The sequence below is a fragment of the Seriola aureovittata genome, chromosome 22, assembly GCF_021018895.1.
Source record: "Seriola aureovittata isolate HTS-2021-v1 ecotype China chromosome 22, ASM2101889v1, whole genome shotgun sequence".
Lineage (NCBI taxonomy): Eukaryota > Metazoa > Chordata > Actinopteri > Carangiformes > Carangidae > Seriola > Seriola aureovittata.
The window spans coordinates 16,019,231-16,042,235 of record NC_079385.1 but is presented as its reverse complement, the minus strand read 5'-3'; the positions used below and the strand labels follow the sequence as shown (position 1 = coordinate 16,042,235).

At 40.7% G+C, this 23,005-nt stretch overlaps 1 protein-coding gene across 1 annotated transcript; it reads left to right on the top strand.

The window, feature by feature from the left end:
- The first annotated feature begins 4,447 nt into the window (after positions 1–4,447).
- mtpn (myotrophin) lies at positions 4,448–17,304 on the top strand. The gene is made up of 4 exons (XM_056368031.1): positions 4,448–4,828; positions 7,218–7,331; positions 8,491–8,574; positions 15,907–17,304. Exons 1-4 carry the CDS (start codon positions 4,757–4,759, stop codon positions 15,991–15,993), a joined length of 357 nt encoding a protein of 118 aa, XP_056224006.1. The 5' UTR covers positions 4,448–4,756; the 3' UTR covers positions 15,994–17,304.
- The last annotated feature ends 5,701 nt before the right edge of the window (positions 17,305–23,005 follow it).

Genomic DNA, 23,005 nt, shown 5'->3' with positions numbered 1-23,005 from the left:
AGGTGTTCATAGTGATTAATTATCACTGGACTAAGTTCCCTCAGCTCTACAGAGTGTTTACTGTTTGATTCACTTTCAACAGCACTGTTTCTGGCAGCAGCAGGAAGTTGTTTTCAACCAAAAATGTATAATCCTTTCCAAGTTTTTGTGTTTCTTGTGTAAGAAAGTTTTTGTTTGTTGTTTTTGAAAGTCTTGTTTGTGTTTTACAGCTTTGAGTGATGTTGATTGCATAACTTTTTGTATTATTTGAGGGAGACTTTTGTGTGGGGTTTTTTTTTTATTCAGATTTGATTTGATTTTAAGTAACTTTGTCATCTTTCATATTCACAGACTTTCCACTTACTGACATGAAAGCAGCTTCTTTTTTTTTAAAATGTAATTGTTTTTTTTGCTTCAATGCTTTTGTTTGTGTGATGGACAACTATTGACTCTGGTGGTATTTAGTCCCACATTAGCACATTCTCATGTGACTCCACAGGTGGCGTACTTCACCACTCAGCTGTTGCCAGTGCTGCTCAACACACACAGCCTGTAAGAATATGCAACTGTGTTTCATTTCAAAATTTCAAACTAAGACATGGCTACCCTAGCAACCTGCTTGAAAAGGAGAGCAACAATACTCACAACACAGCAATGAGTATAATTTAATTTTTAATTTTAGCTTAATCATGCAGTCTAACAAAATGTACACACAAAAAAAATTTGAAAAATAAAGTTTGCAATACTCTTATACAGTCAGGTAGTGCCAGTGAAGTCTGGAAAATATGGCAAATATTGCATATTCATAGATTGTTGACCATGAAGATTTCATGCAGGATATCAGTGGTGGAAGTAGTACAGAAATTCTGTACTGAAACAAGAGTATCAGTGTTACGATTAAAGGTACATTATTTAAAGCTTCTGTGGATCAACTGACTATGGTTAATGTGAAAGGGGTCACTCATAGTGATGAATCCACAGAGATTTATCACCTGACTCTGAAGCTACCCTTTCAGCATTTTTCAGATCATTGTTCTGCTTTCATGGTTTTAAGTCTTACTGCTCAAGCCTTAACCTCATTTCCAGCAGGAGCAGGCTGATGTTTTAGGCAACAAAAATCATCACTGTATGCTATCCAGCACTTAACAGCAGATGAGCAAAGTTATAGTTGGTTAACTTCATTTCACATTGTTACATTAACTTTAATTGTGCATGAGTTGAGATTCTACAATCTTCAACTTGAGCAGCAGAAATGGTGTCACATGTGATCACAGCTTTTCCCTCTGAGCTGTATTTTAATAGCATATAGCTGGTCCAATGACTCCACATACTGCTGACTATATTCTTTTATGAGCTCATTATGCTTTTTGATCTGCAAAGTAATTAATGCTTACAGCTGTCAGGTAAATCTAATGTAGCATACTAAAAAGTACAGTATTGTCCCTGGTGTAGTGTGTAGTGAAGTAAAAAATATGAAGCCCAAAAGCCTCAGAATGTTTAAATAAAGTACCACTTGCACTTATTAAAGGTCTGCCATAACCTCTGCTGGATATATTTGAAAAATTGGTCTTTCTCTACCATGCCCAAAATATACCATGGCACTTTTAAAGCATCAGTTATAATATGTCATTCAGGAGAATAGACGGTCTCAATTCAATCCAAATGGTTTTAATTGGTCTATGCAAAAGAATGTATCTAATTGACTTGCTGCGGAGGTTAATCATATCAATTCTTTTATTCTCATTACATCATCTGCGAGGGCTGAATGTTCTGTTCGTACATGTGTATAGTCTCGGGGAGGCTTTGAATAGTTCGGGGAGGAGAGAGCGTGTGTGTGTTTTAGTCAAGCCCCTCCTGGACTTTTAATGGACACAGTAGCAAAGTGTAGTTCTGCTTCCTGGGCGATGCTAATAGACTGAAAAATGGAGGTGCCATGCTGTCATGCCTGTGGATAGAATTACTTTAACATTTCCGTCAGGCGGAAAACTTTCACTCTGTCGTCCCTACATTAACCAAAAAAAAAAAAAAATCCCATTGTATTTTCACTCACATAACAGCTGCTTGCTTTTGCCACATTATAATATGTGCTATTATTTTTTGATCTGATTGATTTTTTTCTGATTAAAACAGTTTTAAGAATATTTAACAAAACACTAAATCAGTAACTTCTAATACATGCAAAGTACATTAGTATGCAGACTTCATTACTGCAGGCATGAATAGTTGGGCCACAATTGATTTAAGCCACATATGTACTTGCAATTACCCATTCTGGGAGTCACTTCAGTCATATACTATGTCACATTAGCATAACAAGCAGAGGAAACCTGAGCAGTAATCATCTGTGTCCTTATTACCATTTGGGTGTAAAATCTTCAATATACACTAGGAGGACAGTTTATTACGAGCACATAAAAGCGTTTTAATACCTGTGCTTCTGCCGCTCAGTCTATAATATACGTGAATGTGTGTGAGAGAGAGGTGAGAGGTGTCTGAAGGAAGGAGGGGGTGGGTGTTGTAAAGGGGAGCTATACGACGAGGAGGAAGGGAGAGCGGTTGAATCTCATTAGTGGCATTTTTATTCTCATCATACTGCCATATTGAATTATTTTATTGTCCTTCTTCATCCTCTGGACAGATTGGTTTTTCCAAGGGGCTGCTGATTTCATGTAATGAGAATGTGACAATACTATTGCCATCACCTATATTTCAGAAGAAGAGGGTGTATACAGTTGGCTTCATTTGAAGAATGAGGTTAGTGGAAAGGAAAATAAGGGGATGGAGCAGATGTGGGAGGCAAGTGATGAAGCTATATGGCAAAAAAAAAAAAAAACAGTTATGTGGCTTTGACTTGTTTGTTCTGCCCTTGATCCTTTACAGATCAAGGTGGAATAATGATTGTTCCTCTTTCCCCCTCTTGCCGTGTTGTCTTTCTGCAGCTGGTTCGCTATTTATCAGAGAGTGATTGAGGAGTTCTTCAAATGGCGGCTGACAATGGGGACGGCCCTGAAAGTGCAGATTGCTTTCAACAGGTGAATGCTAAGTGCCTTGAAAATAATGATGTACATGCCACAGTCAGCTAAAACATCATCAGTCATAAGGACCTCTCATGCTCTCATACATATGCATGTACAGAGGAACTTCATTGATCTTTGCTCAGAGGTCAAAGTGCAGGTTCAGCTTCAGGAGCTGAACACATTCAGTATCTTGTTCAGGAATGTTACAGTCATCAGCTGTCAGAGAGCCCAAGGCATCTGAAAAGAAAAGAAAAAAAAAAAGATTTATCCACAAGGGTAACATGCACATGAAATAATTATTAAACTGACTCAACTCTCAGGTGCCGTGCTCAGTAGCATCAAATGTTAGTCAAGAGTTTTAATGGAATAAAATTTCATTAAATCCAAAAATGTTTTATGTAATTGTTGATGCACATTTCTTAAAATTATATATTTTATTTTTCTCTTAAATGATGAGGAAAACAATAATGTTTACTATATTTGTCAATATGTTGCAAGCTTGACTGCACACACAGGCCTGACTCTTTCTTTTTTTGTATTTCATTTGACTTGGTAATGAGTGTTTTTCTTCTGTTTCTAATGGAAACAATAAAGAGTAATATGTCCATAAAAATCTCAAAAGTAAGTGGTGAATAAATGTATGAATCCAAATGACTAAAACATCACATGACAGCTGACTTAAGATTTTTTCCAATTGTTTTAATGTTGCACAAACCCACAAGCAAGCTAAATAAAAAAAGGAAGTGTGTGACCAAAGTGTACAAACTTCAAAATTGACTGTTTGGTCACAGCTATTTAAAGATACAAGAAGCTGTGTTACTGTGGTGTGGCTTAACAAGACATGTAAAGCATATGTCGTGTAAAGTCACTTTTGGGTCACTGTGGTTTGCCCTTGTCTTTTGTAACTATGTGGGCTTTTACATTAACACTTATGACAAAACCAAAATATCATCTTTACATAATGTAACTTATATTATTTGTTTTAATGTAAGGGATTCATTTCATTATATTATTTCCATAATCTGTATTTAATGTTTACTGTGTGTTGTTATGCTCCTGAACCCTGGACAGCAAAGTACAGTAAAAGAAAGAAAAGATTTGCACTATCTTGCTGGGTGTGCCCTGGAAAGCAGAACTGCAGGACTGATGTGGTGATAATAAAGTGCTTTGGACATTGTTTTGACCATGAAATACAATGATGCTATCAGGACCCATATAAGGGTAGGAATTTCTGAAACTACCAGCGATTAGCCACCAATCGTTGACTGCATATGTTTTAAGGGTGGAAATAATGGTAAATAGTTACCATTAACTGTGCGTAAGGGACTTATTAGACCTCGTAGCGTGTGTTTCGCGATAAAAATCGGTGAAAATGTGAAAAATTCGTTTCAACATGTGCACTTAAATGCAACATAAAATGCAACGCTTTTCCCCTTAAACGTTGATTTCCGGGTAACGGCATCGGAAACACTTCTCGCTTGCAAAAAGGCGGATCCCTGTCTGCTACTTTGCCTTTCAGAACTTCTTTAGAACCTATTTTTTCCTCGGCGGCTCCCAGTTACACGCCAAATCCAACTCATATTGCTTTCTGAAGTATTAAAACGGCATTGTATTCAGTCGAGTTCTACGACCGTCCTCGCCCCGACGGCAGAAAGAGTTTTCCAGCTTCAGCTAGCTAACTTTTAACGCACTAGCATTCAACTTGACAATTGCTCTGCAGCACAACAGGGAAGAAGCAGCACCGGAGCATACACAGGAAGATGGGAGATAAAGAACTGATGTGGGCATTGAAAACCGGAGACCTGGACGAGGTCAAAGCCAAACTGGTAACGGTAAGACAGCTATGATTTGACTGGTTATTCAGTGAGTTGCGTGCAACAATTTTCTGACAAGTGGCTCTTTAGCTAAGGTAAATAACGCCAAGTGGTAGGGTAGCTGGGTAGCTAGCTAGCTAGCTAACGGTAACTGGAGTTGGGTAATGTTAAGTTAGGCAATGTAACGTTAGTGAGCTATCGGGGTTTCTGTATCAGTAACGTTAACAGTATATATGGAGATATGACTGAGCATGAATATGTTTCGAAACATTTTAAGGCTGGCGTAAGACGTTTTATTGCGAACCTCACAATAAAGTCAACGCTTCGGTAGCATAGTTAGCGGCATGTAGTGCTACTCTCACCTGGAAAACAGGTGGAGGGTGAGTGTCTTGCTGTCTGTCGCGGTTGTAGCCATACAATGATTTATCATCAGCGTTGTACTTAAAGCGTGGTGGCTTTGATTACGAAACATGTTTAGCACGGCTGTCATAACCACTTTCCGCAGAGAGCAACCTGTTGGTAAGCTAACCAACAGGAGCATCAGCTGGTACGTGGTACACACTGGGGACAGCTGTGTCCATTGTTATGTCAGCAACAGCGGCGACAATAGTTGTTTACAACACTTGCATTATTTGACAATGTGTATTATTATCAGGACAGTGAGTTTCTGCTAACGCTCTGTCAGATTAGTCTAGCTAATGGCTAGCGAGCTAACCCACCACACGGGCCCAGTCTCCGGCAGTGTCTAGCTAACGGTGGTGGGCGGGGGTCTCAGCTGGAGGCTCAGCTACAGCAAATCTAGCGGAACCTTTCATGCCAGCCAGCATAATCTATTTGGAAAAGATTGATAGAAAATCTCTTTGCCTAAACTCATAAGTGGCTGTCAGGCCACACATTTCACTACAGAGCTTAAAGCGCCCCCTGCTTCTGTTGAAAAGATTAAAAGCTTGTGTGCTTGCCTCTGCTGAAGGAGGCCATATTTGCTTTTACAAACAAGAGCATTAAATTATTGCAAACATTGACTGGATACTGGCTTATAATTAACAGCTGTATAGTTTTACTTGCATATTAGATACTTACTCATTAATGCTCTATGAATTACTGTACTATATTTATAATTGCTTCGGACTTTAAGGCAGCCAAATATTTTTATAAATTAATCACAGTTCAACTTTATTTGCAGCCATCTGTAAAGTTTACTTTCCAGTTCAAGTTGAAAACTACATGAAGACTGTCAGTGTGTAATCGGACTCTTCAATCAATAGTCCGATGCCCCAAATCTGTCTCTTGAATGAATGTAAAACACTTCAACCACTGTCAGCTTTAGTCAGATTCAATTTAAGATGCTTACAGTAATGTTTTCTGTAATGACTAGTTTTCACTGTGGGTATGAAGTGTATAACTACTCTTGAAGTTTAACCCACTTCTCCTCTCCTGTCGGTTTGCTCAAAACACTCATATTCTCACCACAGAGACAGACTTTGGGTGGAGAGCAACTGTAAGTGCAGCTATTGGTTTTAATAGGTTCACAGTTCCCCCCCATTATCCAACAATGTGTTTACACCTTGTAAAAACCAGAAATATCTTCTTCAAACTTTTAATTGACATGAATATGAGATATTTATGAGACAGATGTAAATGTTGTTTATAAGCTACACTATGGGATGCCCAGGTACAACATACAACTGCACGTTAGAGCAGCGTCAGTCTTAAATTAATTATAAAACGTCATTGCACATAATTAATCAAAAGTCATGATTACAGTTGCTGAGTTTTGAGCCGAATTAGACTGTTGCATTTGAGACTTTTCAAATGCATTTTATTATGAATGAATTTTCCAACCACAAGGAGAATTTTCTCATTTCTGATGGTTTTATTGTATCTCATAATCATTTCATTATTTACAGAAGTCTGGGTATAAACAACTGCAGTACACTGTCCCTTTTCTATAGTGGAAATGAAACTGTTTAAATTTCATCAGCCTTTGGAACTGTAGCCATTGTAGGTAGCATTTAAACACTATTAGAAGGGGTCGAGGTTCAACATCCATCAATGCTAATGGATTCACTGGGAATGGATGTAAAATGAATTGTCCTCAGTGTGTTGTGCTTGACCTTCAGTGGAGTTAGTAATAAATGTGAGTGAGTGGCAATCAGAGGCTGGCAGTGGTGCAGTTACAGACATGAACAGGTGCTCTGTGCATATGGTCGCCACATTTATTTGACTGAAGGAAACAGAAATAAGAAACAAGGGATAGATGCAACAAATAATTTTATTTGCAAATATTTGAATTCATATTTTCATAATTTCTAGCATCAGACGTTTGGACTTGTTAACATATGTTACTCATGGCTTGTTACAGCATTGTCCTTATTTATTTCAGTGTGCTGTTTTTTCTCTTCTCCAGGCTGAGGATGCAAACCGGACCCTGGATAGCGGGAGAAAGCCTCTGCACTATGCTGCGGACTTTGGTCAAACAGATGTGGTGGAGTTCCTCATTTCTAAGGGAGCAGATGTCAATGTAAGAGCAACAATAACCACATCACCAACTTTTTTGCATTAATTTGCCTGCTGGGCTGCAAAGACCACAAAAAAAAAGAACAGTGTCTGTGTCAGCTTCCCCACACACCGTCTGAGCCCATTGTCAAACTGCTTGATATTATATGAGCGCTATCAATTTGTTTAAACAAAAGCAGGCTGTTTGTTAAAACCAGTTGTCATATGCGATTTCACCCGTTGTCCATTCTATCATTCAACAGTTGTCTAGGCTTGCCAGACCTCACATTTAGCCTGATTGGCACCCTGAGCCTCAATAGTCTGTTCTGGTGTTGTGGCAGTAGATTGATCTTTATCCATTCATTGGGGCACTTACTCATCCATCAGTATTAACATCTGTAATTTGGACGGAGCGCCTTTGTAATTTCCAGTTTGTTCTAAAGGTCTAATATGCCTGTTCAGTAACTTGGAGAATTGTGTGTGCAAAGCAGCATGAATCTTTGAACTGTGGTACATGTTTGGCTATCAGGGTGAAACCAACTCTGGAGAAACAATTTACTAGGCCTACATGGTAGTTAGTTGTAGACTAATACCCTTTTTACACCCAAATTTGCAGGCATAAGCACGTTTTTTTAAACATGGGTAAACCTTCTTAAAAAAAAAAAAAGACGGTTCCTTTTACACTGTGGACAAAAATCCGGTGTTGGCAGGTCTGAGCAGGTTTTTTGACCAGTTTAAAAGGGGCTTAATAGTGAGTGTTCTATAGATGCTCAAGGCACCCACATCAGCAAGGTGCATCTTAGATTGGATAACTACAACAACCCATCATCACAGCTCACACTGGTCTGGTCCTCAGAGACACGAGGAGTAAAACCTGCTCCGAAATACGCTGCCGCCTGGCCTCCCAAGTCAAAAAGTGTTTACGCAATTCTCCATTTCTCTTTATAAGCTGAACTAGTGAAACATGGGAGATAAATGTAGTGTTTAGGTGCAGTGTGCTTTCATCATAAGAGAGTAAGTAAAACCTCTCTTGCTGGATTTTTTTCTTATTTATTTTTGATTTAGAGAAAAGATGGATGTGCCCTAGTGTTTGATGTGGGCTCTGCCTATGCTCTGCTGATACATGAAATTTTCTCTCTCTCTGAGTCTGCCACTCATGCTTTTCTCACCTGCTCCCTCTACAGGCTCCTGATAAACACGGGCTCACTCCACTGATATCTGCCTGTTACGAGGGTCATCTCTCCTGTGTCAAGGTCCTGCTAGAAGGGGTTGGTACTCTGATTTCAGCATGCATTCATTCATGCATGCATATACATGCATCTGCACACAGAAGTGCCCTGGTGTCCTTCACCCATCAGTGCATGTTGATGTGTCAGAGGGTCCATGTGAGCCATGAGTGCTGATGAGGTAACTCATTGGACAAAAGGTCCTTTAACACAGTCCTGTGGAGGCTGTGCTGGAATGTTCATACAGCATCACACATTATCGCTGCTGTTCACTTGTTTTGTGTCTGTGTTTTTAAGCAGCGTCATTCATGGGTTTTCCATGTAAATCCCTGCCCCATCTTTCCATCTCAGCCTCCCTCAGTTGTTTAGGTCGGGAACTACAGAAAGGGGACAAAAGGAATAAAAGGAAAAAACTGAATAAATGAGTTGCGAAACATAACGAATGCAGATGCTTCCATACATGGTACAATTAAACAATTAACATCCAATCACACTCTGTGGCAGGTATAAAAAGAATGTGAAGAGGAAAAGATCTAAGTGACTTTGAAAGTTCATTGCTGGGGCCTGGATGGCAGGAGATTCAGTAGGAATAGTCACTAAAGTGACATCTAGTACAAGGAAGACAAAACATTTGAGAGTTCAGTGTTGCCAAAACCACCAGCACTGGTCTACAGAGATGTGGAAAAATATGGTCAGATGAATCATCCTTCACCGTACTGTTGACAAGTGGATCTGTGGTGTACACCAAGGGAACGGCACAGGGCTGAATGTTTTACGCCTACAGTGAAGGGATCTGATTGCTCTGTTATGCTTTGGGGGCATTTTGCTGATATGTTTTAGTTTCACTCGTCCCCTTTAGAGGGAAGGGCCACTGCACATCAATACAAAGTTGTTTTGAGTGAACATTTCTATCCTGATGGGAGTGATCTCTTCCAGGATGACAATGCCCCAATCCACAGGTCTTGAGGGGTCACTGAATGGTTTGATGACTATGAAAAAGATTCGAATCATATGCTACGACCTTCAGTCACCAGATCTCGACCTGGTCAAACACCTTTGGCAGATTTTGGATCGATGTGTTAGAAAGTGAGCTCCACCACCATCATCAAAACAGAAAATTAGGAAAATACTTTTAGAAGAATGGTGTTTATCCCTCCAGTAGAGTCCAGAGACTTGGAGAATCAATGCAAAGGAGCACTGAAGCTGTTTGCTGGTTGCATGTGGAGGCCCAACACATTACTGTTGGTCTGTTTTTCCTTAACTTTGTCACACATCTGTATCTTAAATGCTACCTCTGGCAGTTAGATAAACATGGACATATGCACACACAGTCACTGCTGTGAGCAGAGAAACAATACTGTGTCAAGCACAGCTGGTATTGGCTGTTGTAGTGCAACTGAATAACAAGTACACCATAATAAATGTCCAATCCAACCAACCTCACCTAACAGTAGAAAACAGATTTGTGCAGTTCCAGTGCAGTCAAATAAAAGGCCTCATTTGTAAGTGGAGCTTTCTTTTCGAAAGTCGGTGCCTCTTCTTGTATGTCTTACTCAGAAGTACATGCACATAAATGACAGATCACCTGTTCATCTACACTGATGGATTTCTGCTTCTCTGTTGCTAAAATGAGTCAGACTGCAGTGGAATTGATGCCCTCACAGACAGTGAATGTCACACAGATGGGGGTCACAATAGCTACTTGTCTTTCAGTACCTCATTCAGTCGTGTCTTTGTGTCTGGCACTCATCATAAACACTCAAGATGTTTCAGTAGAATAAAACATGATTTATAGCTGATAATGTCCTGATTTGATATTATTATTCTTTTTATATCTGTAGCTTGGCTCATCAATGAAAGATTTGAGGTTTCACAACATGCAGAAAAAAAATACTGGTTAGTTTTACTCTCCTGGTTGAAACATAGTAAATGGCACAAGGTCAGTACCACAGTGAGAGAAACGCCTACAGCTTAAAGGGCAGCATGATGTCACTTAGCTGGCTCGCATGCTTCACAGTCAAAGTCTGCTGCAAACTGAGAAGTGTATATGAGCAGGCGAGATGGAGAGAGAGATATTTGAGGGCTGAGGGTGAGTAAGCAGCTGTCTGTTCCCAGCCAGGCTAAATGAGGCAGGGTAAATGAAAGCTCCTCTACAGAGTTGTTTCACGGTAGCATCATCTTGGCTCAACGAAAGTAATGGGAAGAGGAGAGGAGGCATTCACAAGCTCAGTCACACTGCCGACTAGAGAATTTTTTTTTTTTTTTAAACACACTATATAATCGCATACAAGCCACTCAGGCATACTTTTCAATCAGTTCACAGTTTCTGATGCAGTTTGAAGCAGAAAAAGAGGAAATAGTCTATGTATAGGAAACATTGGTGTTAGGTTAGAGAGACACTTGCGTAGTACTCCACTGCTTACTTATTCCTGTTGGCATCGACTGTATTAATCCGCCACAGTCACACGCCTCAGCCCTCGCATCAATCGGCCAGCAGCTCGCAAGTGGCCAGCAGCTGGCCACTGCAGTCAGCTGGCCGTCAGTACTGTTGGCTCAAAGATAAACTGAAGGAAGCAGCCAATGCCAACAGGAAGAAAATAACAGTTTACTACACAGTTAGTTCTTTGCTATAAAGTTGGTAGTGCAACGTTGGTAAGCATGGGCAGGTTTATTGTTCTAATTGAAACAGAACTGTTGCTTGTTTGTCGGTGTGTTTTATATTTCAGTCTGGATAGATCCGGCTCTAGTCTATCACTATCAGCTATTATCTATAAGCTGTATTTGTTTCGTTATTATCGAAGCAGACTTTGATCTGATTTATGGTGACGTCTCAGCTTCGCTTTGGAAGCAGACCTACCAAAAAAAGAGGACATGCGTTTTACATCCGCATGTTTTTAATATCACATTGTCACATGTCACTCTCATATCAAAGTGATGATGGGTTTGAGAACCAGCATACTGCCCTTTCTGAAAAAAAAAACAAAAAACAACTTCTTAATTAACTGCAGTTCATTTTCCTCTATTTCCCCCGCTTCGAGCCACAGTACATCCTCCTGAAAGCCAGAGGCTCCTCTATACCTGAAATTGGCAGCTATGCAAGTATAGTCTGTGCAATGGAAATGAAAGCCCCTTGGGGGGGACCCTTTTTTAATACTAATAAAAAAAATTAAAAAAAAGCCTTTTGTCTGTGGTATCATAAGAAACAAGACAGGCAGCCATAGCTCATCTGAACAGGGATAATGGTGGGAGGTGAAGATATGAAGAAACCCACAGGTTCACTCCTCACATGGAGCGACTGTCCCCAGACTACCATGCTGTTGTTGGCAGTGAATTATGAAAAGGCCATTTTAACCCCAGTAGGTGACCCAGACGTACAATCCTGGCCAAGAGTGCTGACTAAAGCCGGCAGAGACAGGCCAGTTAATTTTAAGTCAACAATAAAAGGGCGCACATGGGCATACACACATGAATACACACACATCCTTTTCTTCTATGAGGAACCAATGACTAGGAATAAATGCAGCATTATTTTGTCAAGTCAGTTCCTATTTGTTGGTTTATCTCAGTTGTCCACAAGTAAAAAATCTTAAAATAAAACACTTGAGCAAATATCATCTTCGCATGGAGTTTGCCAACTTAACTTAAATTCCCCTGTTTAGTTTGTTTTGCCTCTGTAGATGTATTTCTTATACATTGTCTTGTCTGGATAATGCTACCCAAATAACTAAGATCTAGGAAGTATATGTTTTTGAAAGGGTTCTGAAAGGAATACGAATAGTGAGTAAAATTTGATTTCAGCTCTGTTGTATAGAAGGTATTTTGTGCTTCTCACACAAAGACTATATAGAAAAACTTTCACAAACTTAATTTGTCTTTTGTACGAGAATTGTTCAAATAAAGAACTTTTCCAACAGAATACCAGCCTACAACAAAATGTGATCATATGAACTCCAATAGGTCTGCAACTGACTGACTGCAGTTTCCACATGGTTAATCTGCCGAATATTCTTGATAAGTCTATAGAAAGTTGGAAAATGGTAAAAGAAAATGCCCATTATAGCATCTCACAGCTCCGAAGCCGAAATATATTATGTTTTTACTATCATATATGACAAAGAAGAGCATCAAAATCTCTCATTTGAGAAACTGGAACCAGCCAATAATTTGCATTTTTGCTTGAAAAATGACAACTGTCAGTTATTAAAATAGTTGCTGATAAATTCTCTACATTGCAACTGTAAACTCCAGTTCGCCTAAAAAATGACTTCTATAAGCTGCTTTCTTCATTTCACCCAGAACCCTAGCTGACAGCCTGCTCCAATCCAAATGTTGCAAGGTGTAATAAAACTTGCCCTCTAACAGGGCGGTAATGTTTGACTGCTGCCAGCAGGTCAATAGTCCGATCTGAGCATTGCATTTCAAATAGATTTGGAGTGATGTTCTGGGCCAATATTTGAAGGCTTAGCATGGGAGACCTTTCAGTTCCATTCACTGGTGGCATAATGAAAACTTAATGGACAGTTGGCAGGTCAGTGGCATTACATTACTGACCCAATGCTGCTTTGTATGGCTCCATAATCCAGGATGATGATGCGTCTTAGTTTGACTGGAGACACCCTGGGAGTCTATTCTTATTCATTAGGCTGTCTCTCACTTGGCCACTAGCTTCTCGTTGACTGGATAATGTTTGGACAGTGAGGTGTTCATAAGGGGTCATTATTCAAGTTGGGGAAAGCTCATTACTGTAAGTGGTGTCAGGAGGATGCCACTGAGCTGGATGGCCATTGGGGATTTCATGGTGTATCCTGAGAAGCAGTAACAGGGAGGAGTAAGAGCCAGAGCTATTATTGTAACTCTACCATGAATGCCCATAGGGAGAATCAATCTGTGGCAAACCCCCTACTACTAATACTTTTTAGGGGGACATAAGAATGTGTTGACCAGAAGGGGAATCATCATTATGAGATTGTTTTACCTCAGAAATGGTACTATACTCCCAATATATAATTGTGTTTGTCAGATGGATGACTTGTTGGCACCCAGACAGACACTGTATTGATGTTGAAAGGGCTGGATCCAAGGTGTAATGCTGTTTCCTGCCATCTAAATGAGGTCTGTAGAGTGGGCTGCTAGGTATGGTCTTGAACCAGCTACTAATGACTTCCCCAGAGCTTGAAGAGAGGGTGGGGGCTTCCTCCTGTCTTACTGTCCTCCCTTTCCCCCCCTGTATCCAGTAGAGCGGAGAGCTCAATGATTGGTTATCAGATACCTGATACAAAGGAGTCAGCAGCTGTTTGAAAAGTTAAACTGACACTACAAATGCTTTATCACTATTGATACTTTGATCCAGCAATGTTTGTGCAGACTGACAGAACAACGGTTCATATCAGAGAAACATTAAATCATTATCAGAGAAGAAGGATTCAGGTTTTCCTCCAGGAGAACCTGACCTGTATCTGACAAGATGAATTACACTGAAGGAACCCTCTGTGCATTTGTAGATACAGTTAGGGAGCACAATCATTTATTTTTATCTCTGAAGTTTGAAGACCTGAACACCAAAGCCTTCATGAGTAAACCTTACATTTTACACTTTGCTCATTTTTTCTGGATTTGAATCTCTGCTACACAACAATCTCTGAGATTTATGAGCCCTCTTAGCAGACTGAGACTACTTACTGCACACCTCATCCGAAAAGTTGGAACATGATATACAGATCTTAAAAAGGGAGACTCCAGGAAGTTAAAAAAAAACTATCACCAAGGGACTTTGGTCACCATCAGAGTTAAAATGTTACACAACAGGGATCTGAACATAAACGGAGTGTTGACAGGTGCACACGTCTCAGAGATGTGAAACATGTTATGAATTGACAAAACCCTCTCCGAACTTTTGTCTTTTCGTCTCCTGACCAATTAGAGATGTAGATCTGACGGGTTACCCGCTCAGCCCTGGTAAATCTCTCTTGCTTGGGATGCGCTCTGTTGCTCCTGTGGCATGGAATTTGCACCCAGACAACCATCCCTGCATTGCGGGGCACTTGAACTGGGTCACATTGTTTTTGATGCCCTGCTTCTCCATGCAACAATAGACTCTCTCTGCCTTGGTTCTGTAAGCCCTTTGCTAAGAGGCTAAAGTTGGCAGGCCCAACAAAGGGACGTTTCTCCACTACATGCCCCTCCACTCCTCCGTCACCCATTAAATCTGTTGTAACTACATGTGCATTCAACACATTGCCTGTCTCATCCCTCTCTTTTTTTTTTACGTTTCTTCTTTGTCCTTAGTAATCCGAATGATTGCGTCCACTCCCATCTCTTTCACATTCATTCTGTCATCCCTCAGAGCTCAAATGGATTTGTGCCTCAGCGTCTGTTACTTTGTTTTGCATGTGCTGTCTGGATAAAGATAGGCTGACAGGCAAGTGCTTAGTGACTGAATTGTTGGAAAATAGAAGTGACAGAAGTTTCAGTTAGGTTTAGAAAAATACCAGGGTAGCTGTTCAAGAAGGGTTTGTGACCATGAGCAAAATATTTGTTGGAGGTATTATAAGCAAGGTTTGACCCACGTCATGTGCCACTGAGAGCCTCCACCACCATCCACTGATTAGAACTGCTGGCACACGGCTGTCCACCACCACGATGTAACCCATTTTAGGAACTCAAGAATCGGGGTCTAAATTTGAGCTCCGAGCCATAGAGTCCTGACCATCAACTCCCAGCTAGCATCTCTTCCAATAACATTTTTAACTCGGCTCAATCTTTCCTTGAGTTTATTCCAATGGTATTTCTGAAAAAGTGAAACTTGTTCCCAGGGTCTACTTTCTATAATCTTTTAATGATCATATTAGCAGACGACGTGAGCATTATTAGCATGCAAAACAGATGCACTACAGCTCCCATGACAGTTTAGCAGTGTGGAAACATAGATACGTGCGTCGTTGTAATGTGGTTCCTTCCACATCCATTCCACTATTCAGCCCTCCCTTCCCTGGTATTACGACAATCATATCTGAGCTAGCCATGCTGCTTCAACTCGCCCTTGGACTCACCTCCTCTTAGAAGCTAGTGACATGATTGTCAAAGGGTTATGGGAAATTGTGTTCTTTAAAGACTGCTAAAATAAAGAAGTACAGTCAGGCTCAACCCCTTTTCACAATAATTTGATGTGGTTGAAACAGAAAGAGGAATGTGTATAAAGAAGTTTTAGTTGCTGTTTTGTGCCTCCTTAATACCTGGGACTATTTGTTTCCAAAAGGGGCAAGGATACCTTGTTCAAAAAAGAACGACTCCTCACTTTAACCCCTGGCCAGATGCAAGTAAGTCTTGATGCACCTACTAAGCATATTTAATATTCATGTCCTCTCCTCTCCACAGGGTGCTGACAAAGACGGGAAAGGACCGAACGGCATCAGTGCCTTTGAAGCTGCCGAGAGCGACGCCATAAAGGCTCTGCTCAAGTGAGGAGCCCGCGGTGTGGGAGGTGGCTGGACAGGTGGGTGAACGGACAGACAGATGGAGGCAGTGGTCCCCTGACAGAAGATGGACTCACCCCTTTTACCCTTATCAACCTCTGTCTTAACACTGCTTTTGTCTGTTTGTTGGAGGGTCATTTTATCTGTCTGGTGATTTTCCTTTATATATATATTTTTTTTTTTTTTTTTTTTTTCCCCAAGTTTTTTGGGATAGGATTTTCTCTTCTTTTGGCCTCTGTTTGTAGCCATTTAACAGAAGGACTTGTCAGTTAATGTCTCCCTTAAGGACCAATCACTAGGGGAGAGCTCTCATACCTGGATCCTGAAACACTGCAGACTAGAAGTCAAACTCTATCATGTAAACGCAAAGCTTAGCACTTAAATACACACCTCTCATTTGCAGTTGTCTCTTAAAACCGTCAAGTAATCAAATGCTAACAAGATCCATAGTGTGTTAATATTTTTTACAACTTCAGTATGAGTATTGTATGGCCAAGGCTTAATCTCATGAACAGTAATTGCACTGTACTATACTAGGTAGGTTGAAAAGAAAGGTTGTAAAGTTTAATTATATTAACCTTTCATTATGTGTGGCCTCTTCCTCGACCTTGATTTCTTTTTTTAACAGACCAAACCATCCCTCCAGTCCAATACTGAAATTTGGGAAATGTTGGGTGAGAGAGGTCCAGAGGCCAGTCCAGATTTTCCTTTTCTACTTGGCCCTGTATCACTTACATATCAAATGGTGTTATTGACAAAATTTCATGTTGGTAATGCATAAAAGATATTGTGTATTCTTTGACCAATCACCATGCTGGCTAACTAGAAAGACTTGAATGTTGCAATATTAAGCATCTGTTACTGAATCCTTTTTTTAAAGCGATGTTAACATCACATAGTAGGATGAGGAGTTTTAGAAATTGGTTCATTTTGTCAGCCCTAGAGTGAGATTTCAGAGCAAGAATTCCTTTTTTCGTTGCAGCTTCTCTGTGTATTTTGTAACTGATAGGCTGTGGGGTAACTGAACGAGGGGTAAATGGAGGGGTTAGAATTAAAACTGGATGGTGGGGGGCTGTTAATATTCCCCTTGCCTTGGATTTGGTTAGAAGCCCTGCCTGTTGCGCTGCATGTCAAAACTGCCTCTGCTTTTACGCTATGAAATGGTCGCTGTCCTCTCTCGGTTGCTTTCAAATGAATTGCTACAATGTAATGGACAAAATAAAATAAAAAAATGCTCTTGCTGACTTTGTTGTGACAAAAAGTCTGTAAAAAAATGAAATAAAAATATGTATAAAAAATTTTTCTGTTATTCTGAAAATATTTTCCTTAAAAACTGACCCAAGCATTTCCATTTAAAGTTGAGCCCTCCATAATACAAGTATTGATGTTCACCACTATTTACACATACCAAAATCTTTATAGAGTGTATGTTATAATTTTGCCTGGTGCTAAAGTGTTTCTGAAAGAATACATCCTCTACCATAGTATCAGATGAATAACTGAATAACAGGTAATTTTCCAGTAGAAAGGATATCACGCCGATTGACAAATTCTACCTTTGGTATTCTCGTAGCCTTGGGCGATCTAATCAGTAATTGTGAACTTGAGCAACTCCATCCCTCAAAAAAAAACAGCAGACTCTAATCTTTGTTGTCATACCAATCTACCGCCTCGAGCTGTTCCATTATGAATCACAGACCGACTTTGACTCCCACTTGGTTTGTCTGGATGTCTGGATTCAAATAAGCTTCTATCTTCTATTAGAATAGTCGGTTCTAATACAGAAAAGGCAGCACTATCCACAGGAAATGAGAGTAATCATACCTGGTATTGTCATAGTCAGTTTCATCAGTTCGTTTTGTGAGGCCACTGCATCTGTGTCTCAAGAGGGGAAACCATTGTGAACACTGCCGAAAAGTTGAACACGAGTAATTAATTAGAATGACCCTTTGTAATTATCAGAAGATACTTGCAGGTGCTGCAGCACTGAAAACAATGTTGTTGAAGGTCATGTCAGGTCAAAGTCCTTCCTTTTACCTGACATAAACCAAGAGGAGTGAAAGTGATATTGTGAAGAGTGCTGTATTGATATTGTGCTTCTGCCCTGCTGATTATGAATACGCTCAGTGGGATGTGACCTTGTGGTTCAGATGAACCATCCATTAAACAGTGGATTCTGATCAAGTAGACTACTGATAAAAATGTAGTTGTAGCCACCTTCCTGAAAGTGATTTTTGGGGTTATTTGACGTGGGGTTGTGTGAGGTACTTAACTGCAGTAGATTCGGATCAGCGCTCTCCCAGGTTAGAGAAGCAGCTGGGGCACCAGCACAGAAGCTGAGTGATGTGATGCTGAGGACGGGGCCGCCACCAAAACATGTTTTAGCCACTTTAGAAAATTTTTTTAAAAAGCCAGTATCAGTTGAAGTGAACATTTTATTTTGAATATTTTCATCACTTTATCTTCTTACCACTGAACTACCGTATTCTGATGCACAAGCGCACCGACTCTTGGCTCTGTTTAACTCAAACAGCTGACCTTCGGAGTGATACAGTGCACTATAGTTGTGCGTAGGAATACGGTAGTCCAGTGGTTCACAAACTTAAGTGAAAATCATTAAAATAAAGCTCACACTTAAACAGGTATTTTGTTTTTGTTTTTTTAAGTGGCAACTGCAGGTAATACATTGACTATAGATAAAGTGCCTCATACGTCCCCACGTGAAGTCACCATCACACACATAGTTAGCACCTTTTCCAGCACTTCACTGAGGCTATATCACACTTACGTTGAGTCATAATCCAAAATAAGAACTTCATGGCTACTCCGTTGCATCAAAACGGAAAATTTTAGATGTCTCGTGAGTCGGAATTTAAAATACAGTTATGTGTGCGGTTTGAACACTGCTCCTCGTGACGCCAGTTAGTAATGATGGACCTGCCGAAAGTCTACGGGGGTAGAAGCGAGTGGGAGAGATCGATAGAAGTGTGTATCTGAGCCACAGCACGCGGTGAACAGTTGCATCAGGTTCTGTCAAATGAGCTCGTCCGCAGAGGGAAGCCGCAGACTGAGACGCGGCGAGGAGGGTCTGGGAAGTGCTCGCTGAATGCTGCAGTGCTCTGTTAATCAGACAGACACATGCCTCTCTAGGCCACTTGCCATGTTTGTATATATCACGCCAGAGAACAAAGACAAATCAATTATTGCAGCGTGGGCAAACATCAAGATAAAATGACTTAGCCACGTTTTGACAGACCCATCTCCCTGCCACCACCACCACCCCCCAACCATCAGCCGTACCTTCTTATTTCTGCTCATTTAAATTACTTTCAAAGTGAACAACCCAGAGAAAGCTGAAGGTCCGCTATTGGCTGACAGTGACATTCTTTGAATATAAAAGACCCGATTTTTCTCCCCTTTGTCTTCGTCGAGCAAGCAAATAATCCCAATGTCTGCAGAAGAAAAGCCTGTGATTCAGGCTGATGATAAATGTGAAATGATTCTCTGAAATGCATTTTCATTTAGTGAGTGAATTGCCTTTTCACAGGCTGTACGGGCTCCCTGGATAATCCTGCTTGACGATCATTAATTTAGTATCATGTTTACACTCTGCATGTGACACAGCGGCCATGAGCCGTGCAGTCGGATCAGTTTGCATTCCTGTGCCTCACAAGAAATGCACAATAATATTCCCAGAGATCACAACTTCTCTTGGGTCTTGATTCAGACTTTTGAGAAGAAAAGATGAGTGTGAAGAGAAGTCATGCGTAACTTGAGCTGAACTCTGCTCCCACCTGCTGTTCTCCCAAGAAAACTGCGGGAAATTATCTCCTGAATCTGAGGGAATTTTTTCTTCCACAAATAATTATGCAACCAGTTTTTTTTGTTTGTTTTTTTTTTAATTGAAATAGAATATTACACTTACATTAAATAATTAGAAACATTATAATAAATGTCAGTCAGTTCAAATACATACAGCATTACCCCCCCAACTCACACCCATTTTTGTATTAGAACCTAATTGATTGCTGAGTGTCTCTACAGTAATTACCAGATGCAGTAATTAGCACAATGTGTGCCCACATACATGCATACCCAGAGATGTATGCACGCACACACAGAGAGCGAGAGAGAGCGAGAGAGAGGACTCTTTTTGTGTCTCATCTGTTCTTTTTTTCTTTTTGCTTTCCACACAGTTGCTACAGAGAATTCATGCAGAGCTACCCTTGTGATCAACCAGCTCAAACTGGTGGTTAATGAAGTAGCAAATCCAAATCATTAGCATAATTAATATGGACTTCTGATTGCCTTTTCGGTACCCCCCCCCCTTCTCTCTCTCCCCTCAGTCTCTCTCTCTCTCTCTCTAATCTATTATTGACTCCTTGTCTCGTGCATTAGTTGAGCTTATGACTGATTTTCAACAAATCTATAACTTATTTCCCTAGTTGTAGTTCAGCAGTCATGTGACCTGGAGGTAAGCCGAGCGTGAAATCAAGCATTAAATCAAAAGGAGGCCCCGACAAATTGAAAATGACTGATGCAGATGTGTGTTTTGATTGGAGCGTTTGAATGTAGGTCATTTTGCGTGTGTTGTTTTTGAAAGATGATTATGGCTTTTAACGGACATTTATGGTTCATCAGGTTATCAGTCCTCCCAACTTTTAAAAGTGAGCCCTCCCCCCAGCTGAGAGCTAATTTATGCTGTAAAATATGTTACAGTCACGGTTCACTGTTGATTTCATGGCAATTCATTCAATAGCTGTCAAGACATCCTTACCTCTGCGGCTCGTCTGCGCAAACCTCTCCTCAGTTACTATGAGTTACCATATGCCGTTTATGATAAACCCCCAACAGCCGTCAGCCAATCCTAACACTGTGGACCAGCAAACCTCTGCAAGCAAGTGCTATATATTCTCTGCATGGCCCCCCAGTTTAAGTGGGCACAAATTGGCTGTAAACCTGCACAGCCAAAGGAGCCAACTGTTTATTTTTATATCTAATAGTGTAGCTTTAAGTGTACAGAGCAATAGTGAGGGGTCCTTAAATGATGGATTAGCATGAGGAGGAGCTGTGGCAGAGGGGACGTTACTGTATTGTGAATTAAACACATTCATCTAAACAGCCTGCTCATTAAAATAGTTTATGTCCCAGTGTCTCAGAGAGGAACCAGTCGTTTCATGAGTCATGATTGGAGGCAGGTTGAGTATAAATGTTTACAGATAAGCTAAGTAAAGTTTAGCATGTGATTATGTGTGCTGTATATATATATGTATATAGTAGATGATTGCATGTGAAGTGTGAGCAGCAGCCAGCCGGGCGACAAACATCCTGCTCACTGAGGAACGTTTGTCAAAACACTAAGTTGTGGGTGTGCGCAGTGTCATGCAGGTGAATGTACCGTGTTCCCGTATCTGAAAACGGGCAAGTGCACATATAACTGTGTGAATTACCTGCCTGAATAAAAAGAGATTGGTGGATGATAGGAGAGGAAAGAGGTTGTGCTCAATTCAAGAATAAGCTCTCCTGCGTTTTGAATTTTCACCGCCAGCCCCCTAACAGCTGTCAAGTAAAAGGAGCGATATGGGCCTCCCCCTCCCTCTACCCATCCTCTCCACACCTCCTTACCTCAGGAAAAAAAAAAGGAGCTGGAGACAAAGATGGAGAGCACACTGTGCTAGAGATTTACATCATTATCAGTGTCTCCAAAGTCCACTGAGCAGCTATAGAAGGCAGCAGCAGACATTTAAAAGCAGGCGGTTGTGCTCTGACATGCTCATACACACATGCATAAGCATAAGTCTGTTTCGGGCTATTTACTTATCAGTCCCTCTTTGTTTGTACTCGGAGCCAGTGTGCGATGAGCTCAATCCAAATCCCTCTGGATGCCTCAGTGCAAATGTTCTCAGCCGAGCAGCCATTTGCAGTAGAAATCGATGCAACCGCAGTGATATTAGGAACATTTTAATTGGAAATAAAAGCAGATTCATTATTACTGTCATGACGGCTGAGCATGACGAATGCGGTCGTGGCGGACAGCCATGGTTGTGTGCCGCCGAGCACAGGGACACCCTGGGTAATTTTGCCTGAAGACGTCGAGGACAACGCTGCTGCTGCATTTTGACGTTTTCGTTCCAGTGACTTTGAAAAAATAAAAAGTTCCCATCGTCCACATAAATCTACTTCCGAAACTTCTCCACGGAGCCAGATGGAGTTTTAACAAACAGGTGCCCATTTTGGCACCCAGTGGGTCCCATGTGATGTCATCAATGATGATATGGTTTCTAACAGGGCAGTGTCTGTGCTGGCCACTACAGGTGCCTACACAGCTCATAGGGATAAAAATAAATACGTGATCAAAGATAATAGCCTACATAATAAGACTCATAGTGTTTTTCCTATATGTAACTAATCCTCACACAATCATTTGTGAGGTAAGTAAAGTAATCATCTCTCCAGTGAACGTCTGAAACCTTTGTGCTGATTGCTCAGCTCCTGTAATCGATACAAGACAATCCGTTCCATGTAGCAGGTTAATATTCCAATCAATCCTCTGATGAAACGTGCAATTAGATATGTTTGATTTCTGAAGAGGTGAAAGTTTTAATCCTTTTTTTTTCTCCACAATGTTCTGAACAAGTCTTTTTTTTTGTTTTGTTTTGTTTTTTCTGCTGGACTCCAGCTCACTCCTTAAAACTGAGTTGCACTTGCATGGAGTTTGCAGACAGGGCCACAGTGTTGACTGTGCTGTTCAACTACATGTCAGAATGGCAGGACGTGTGATTTAAGGATGGTCTGATCACTGGGGACAGACATGCCGAAGAAACAGAGGCTACAGGCTTTGACAGACTGTGTCCTGAGTTACACTTACACCCCTGTCAGGTCAAAACAAAAAGATCAGGCCCAAGTGGCTGAGTTACACTCCTGTCACGAAAAGTGCCACAAGGTCCAAGTATTGGTTTTTGCCGTGACATGTTGATGTCAGGGTGAGATTACACATGAAC

What these genes read in the sequence shown, in the direction of transcription:
- mtpn (XM_056368031.1), top strand. Translation starts at nt 4,757, where the DNA reads ATGGGAGATAAAGAACTGATGTGGGCATTGAAAACCGGAGACCTGGAC. An exon ending in CTAAGGGAGCAGATGTCAAT is followed by an intron (nt 7,332 to 8,490) that starts GTAAGAGCAACA and finishes CTCCCTCTACAG; the next exon opens with GCTCCTGATAAACACGGGCT. An exon ending in TCAAGGTCCTGCTAGAAGGG is followed by an intron (nt 8,575 to 15,906) that starts GTTGGTACTCTG and finishes TCCTCTCCACAG; the next exon opens with GGTGCTGACAAAGACGGGAA.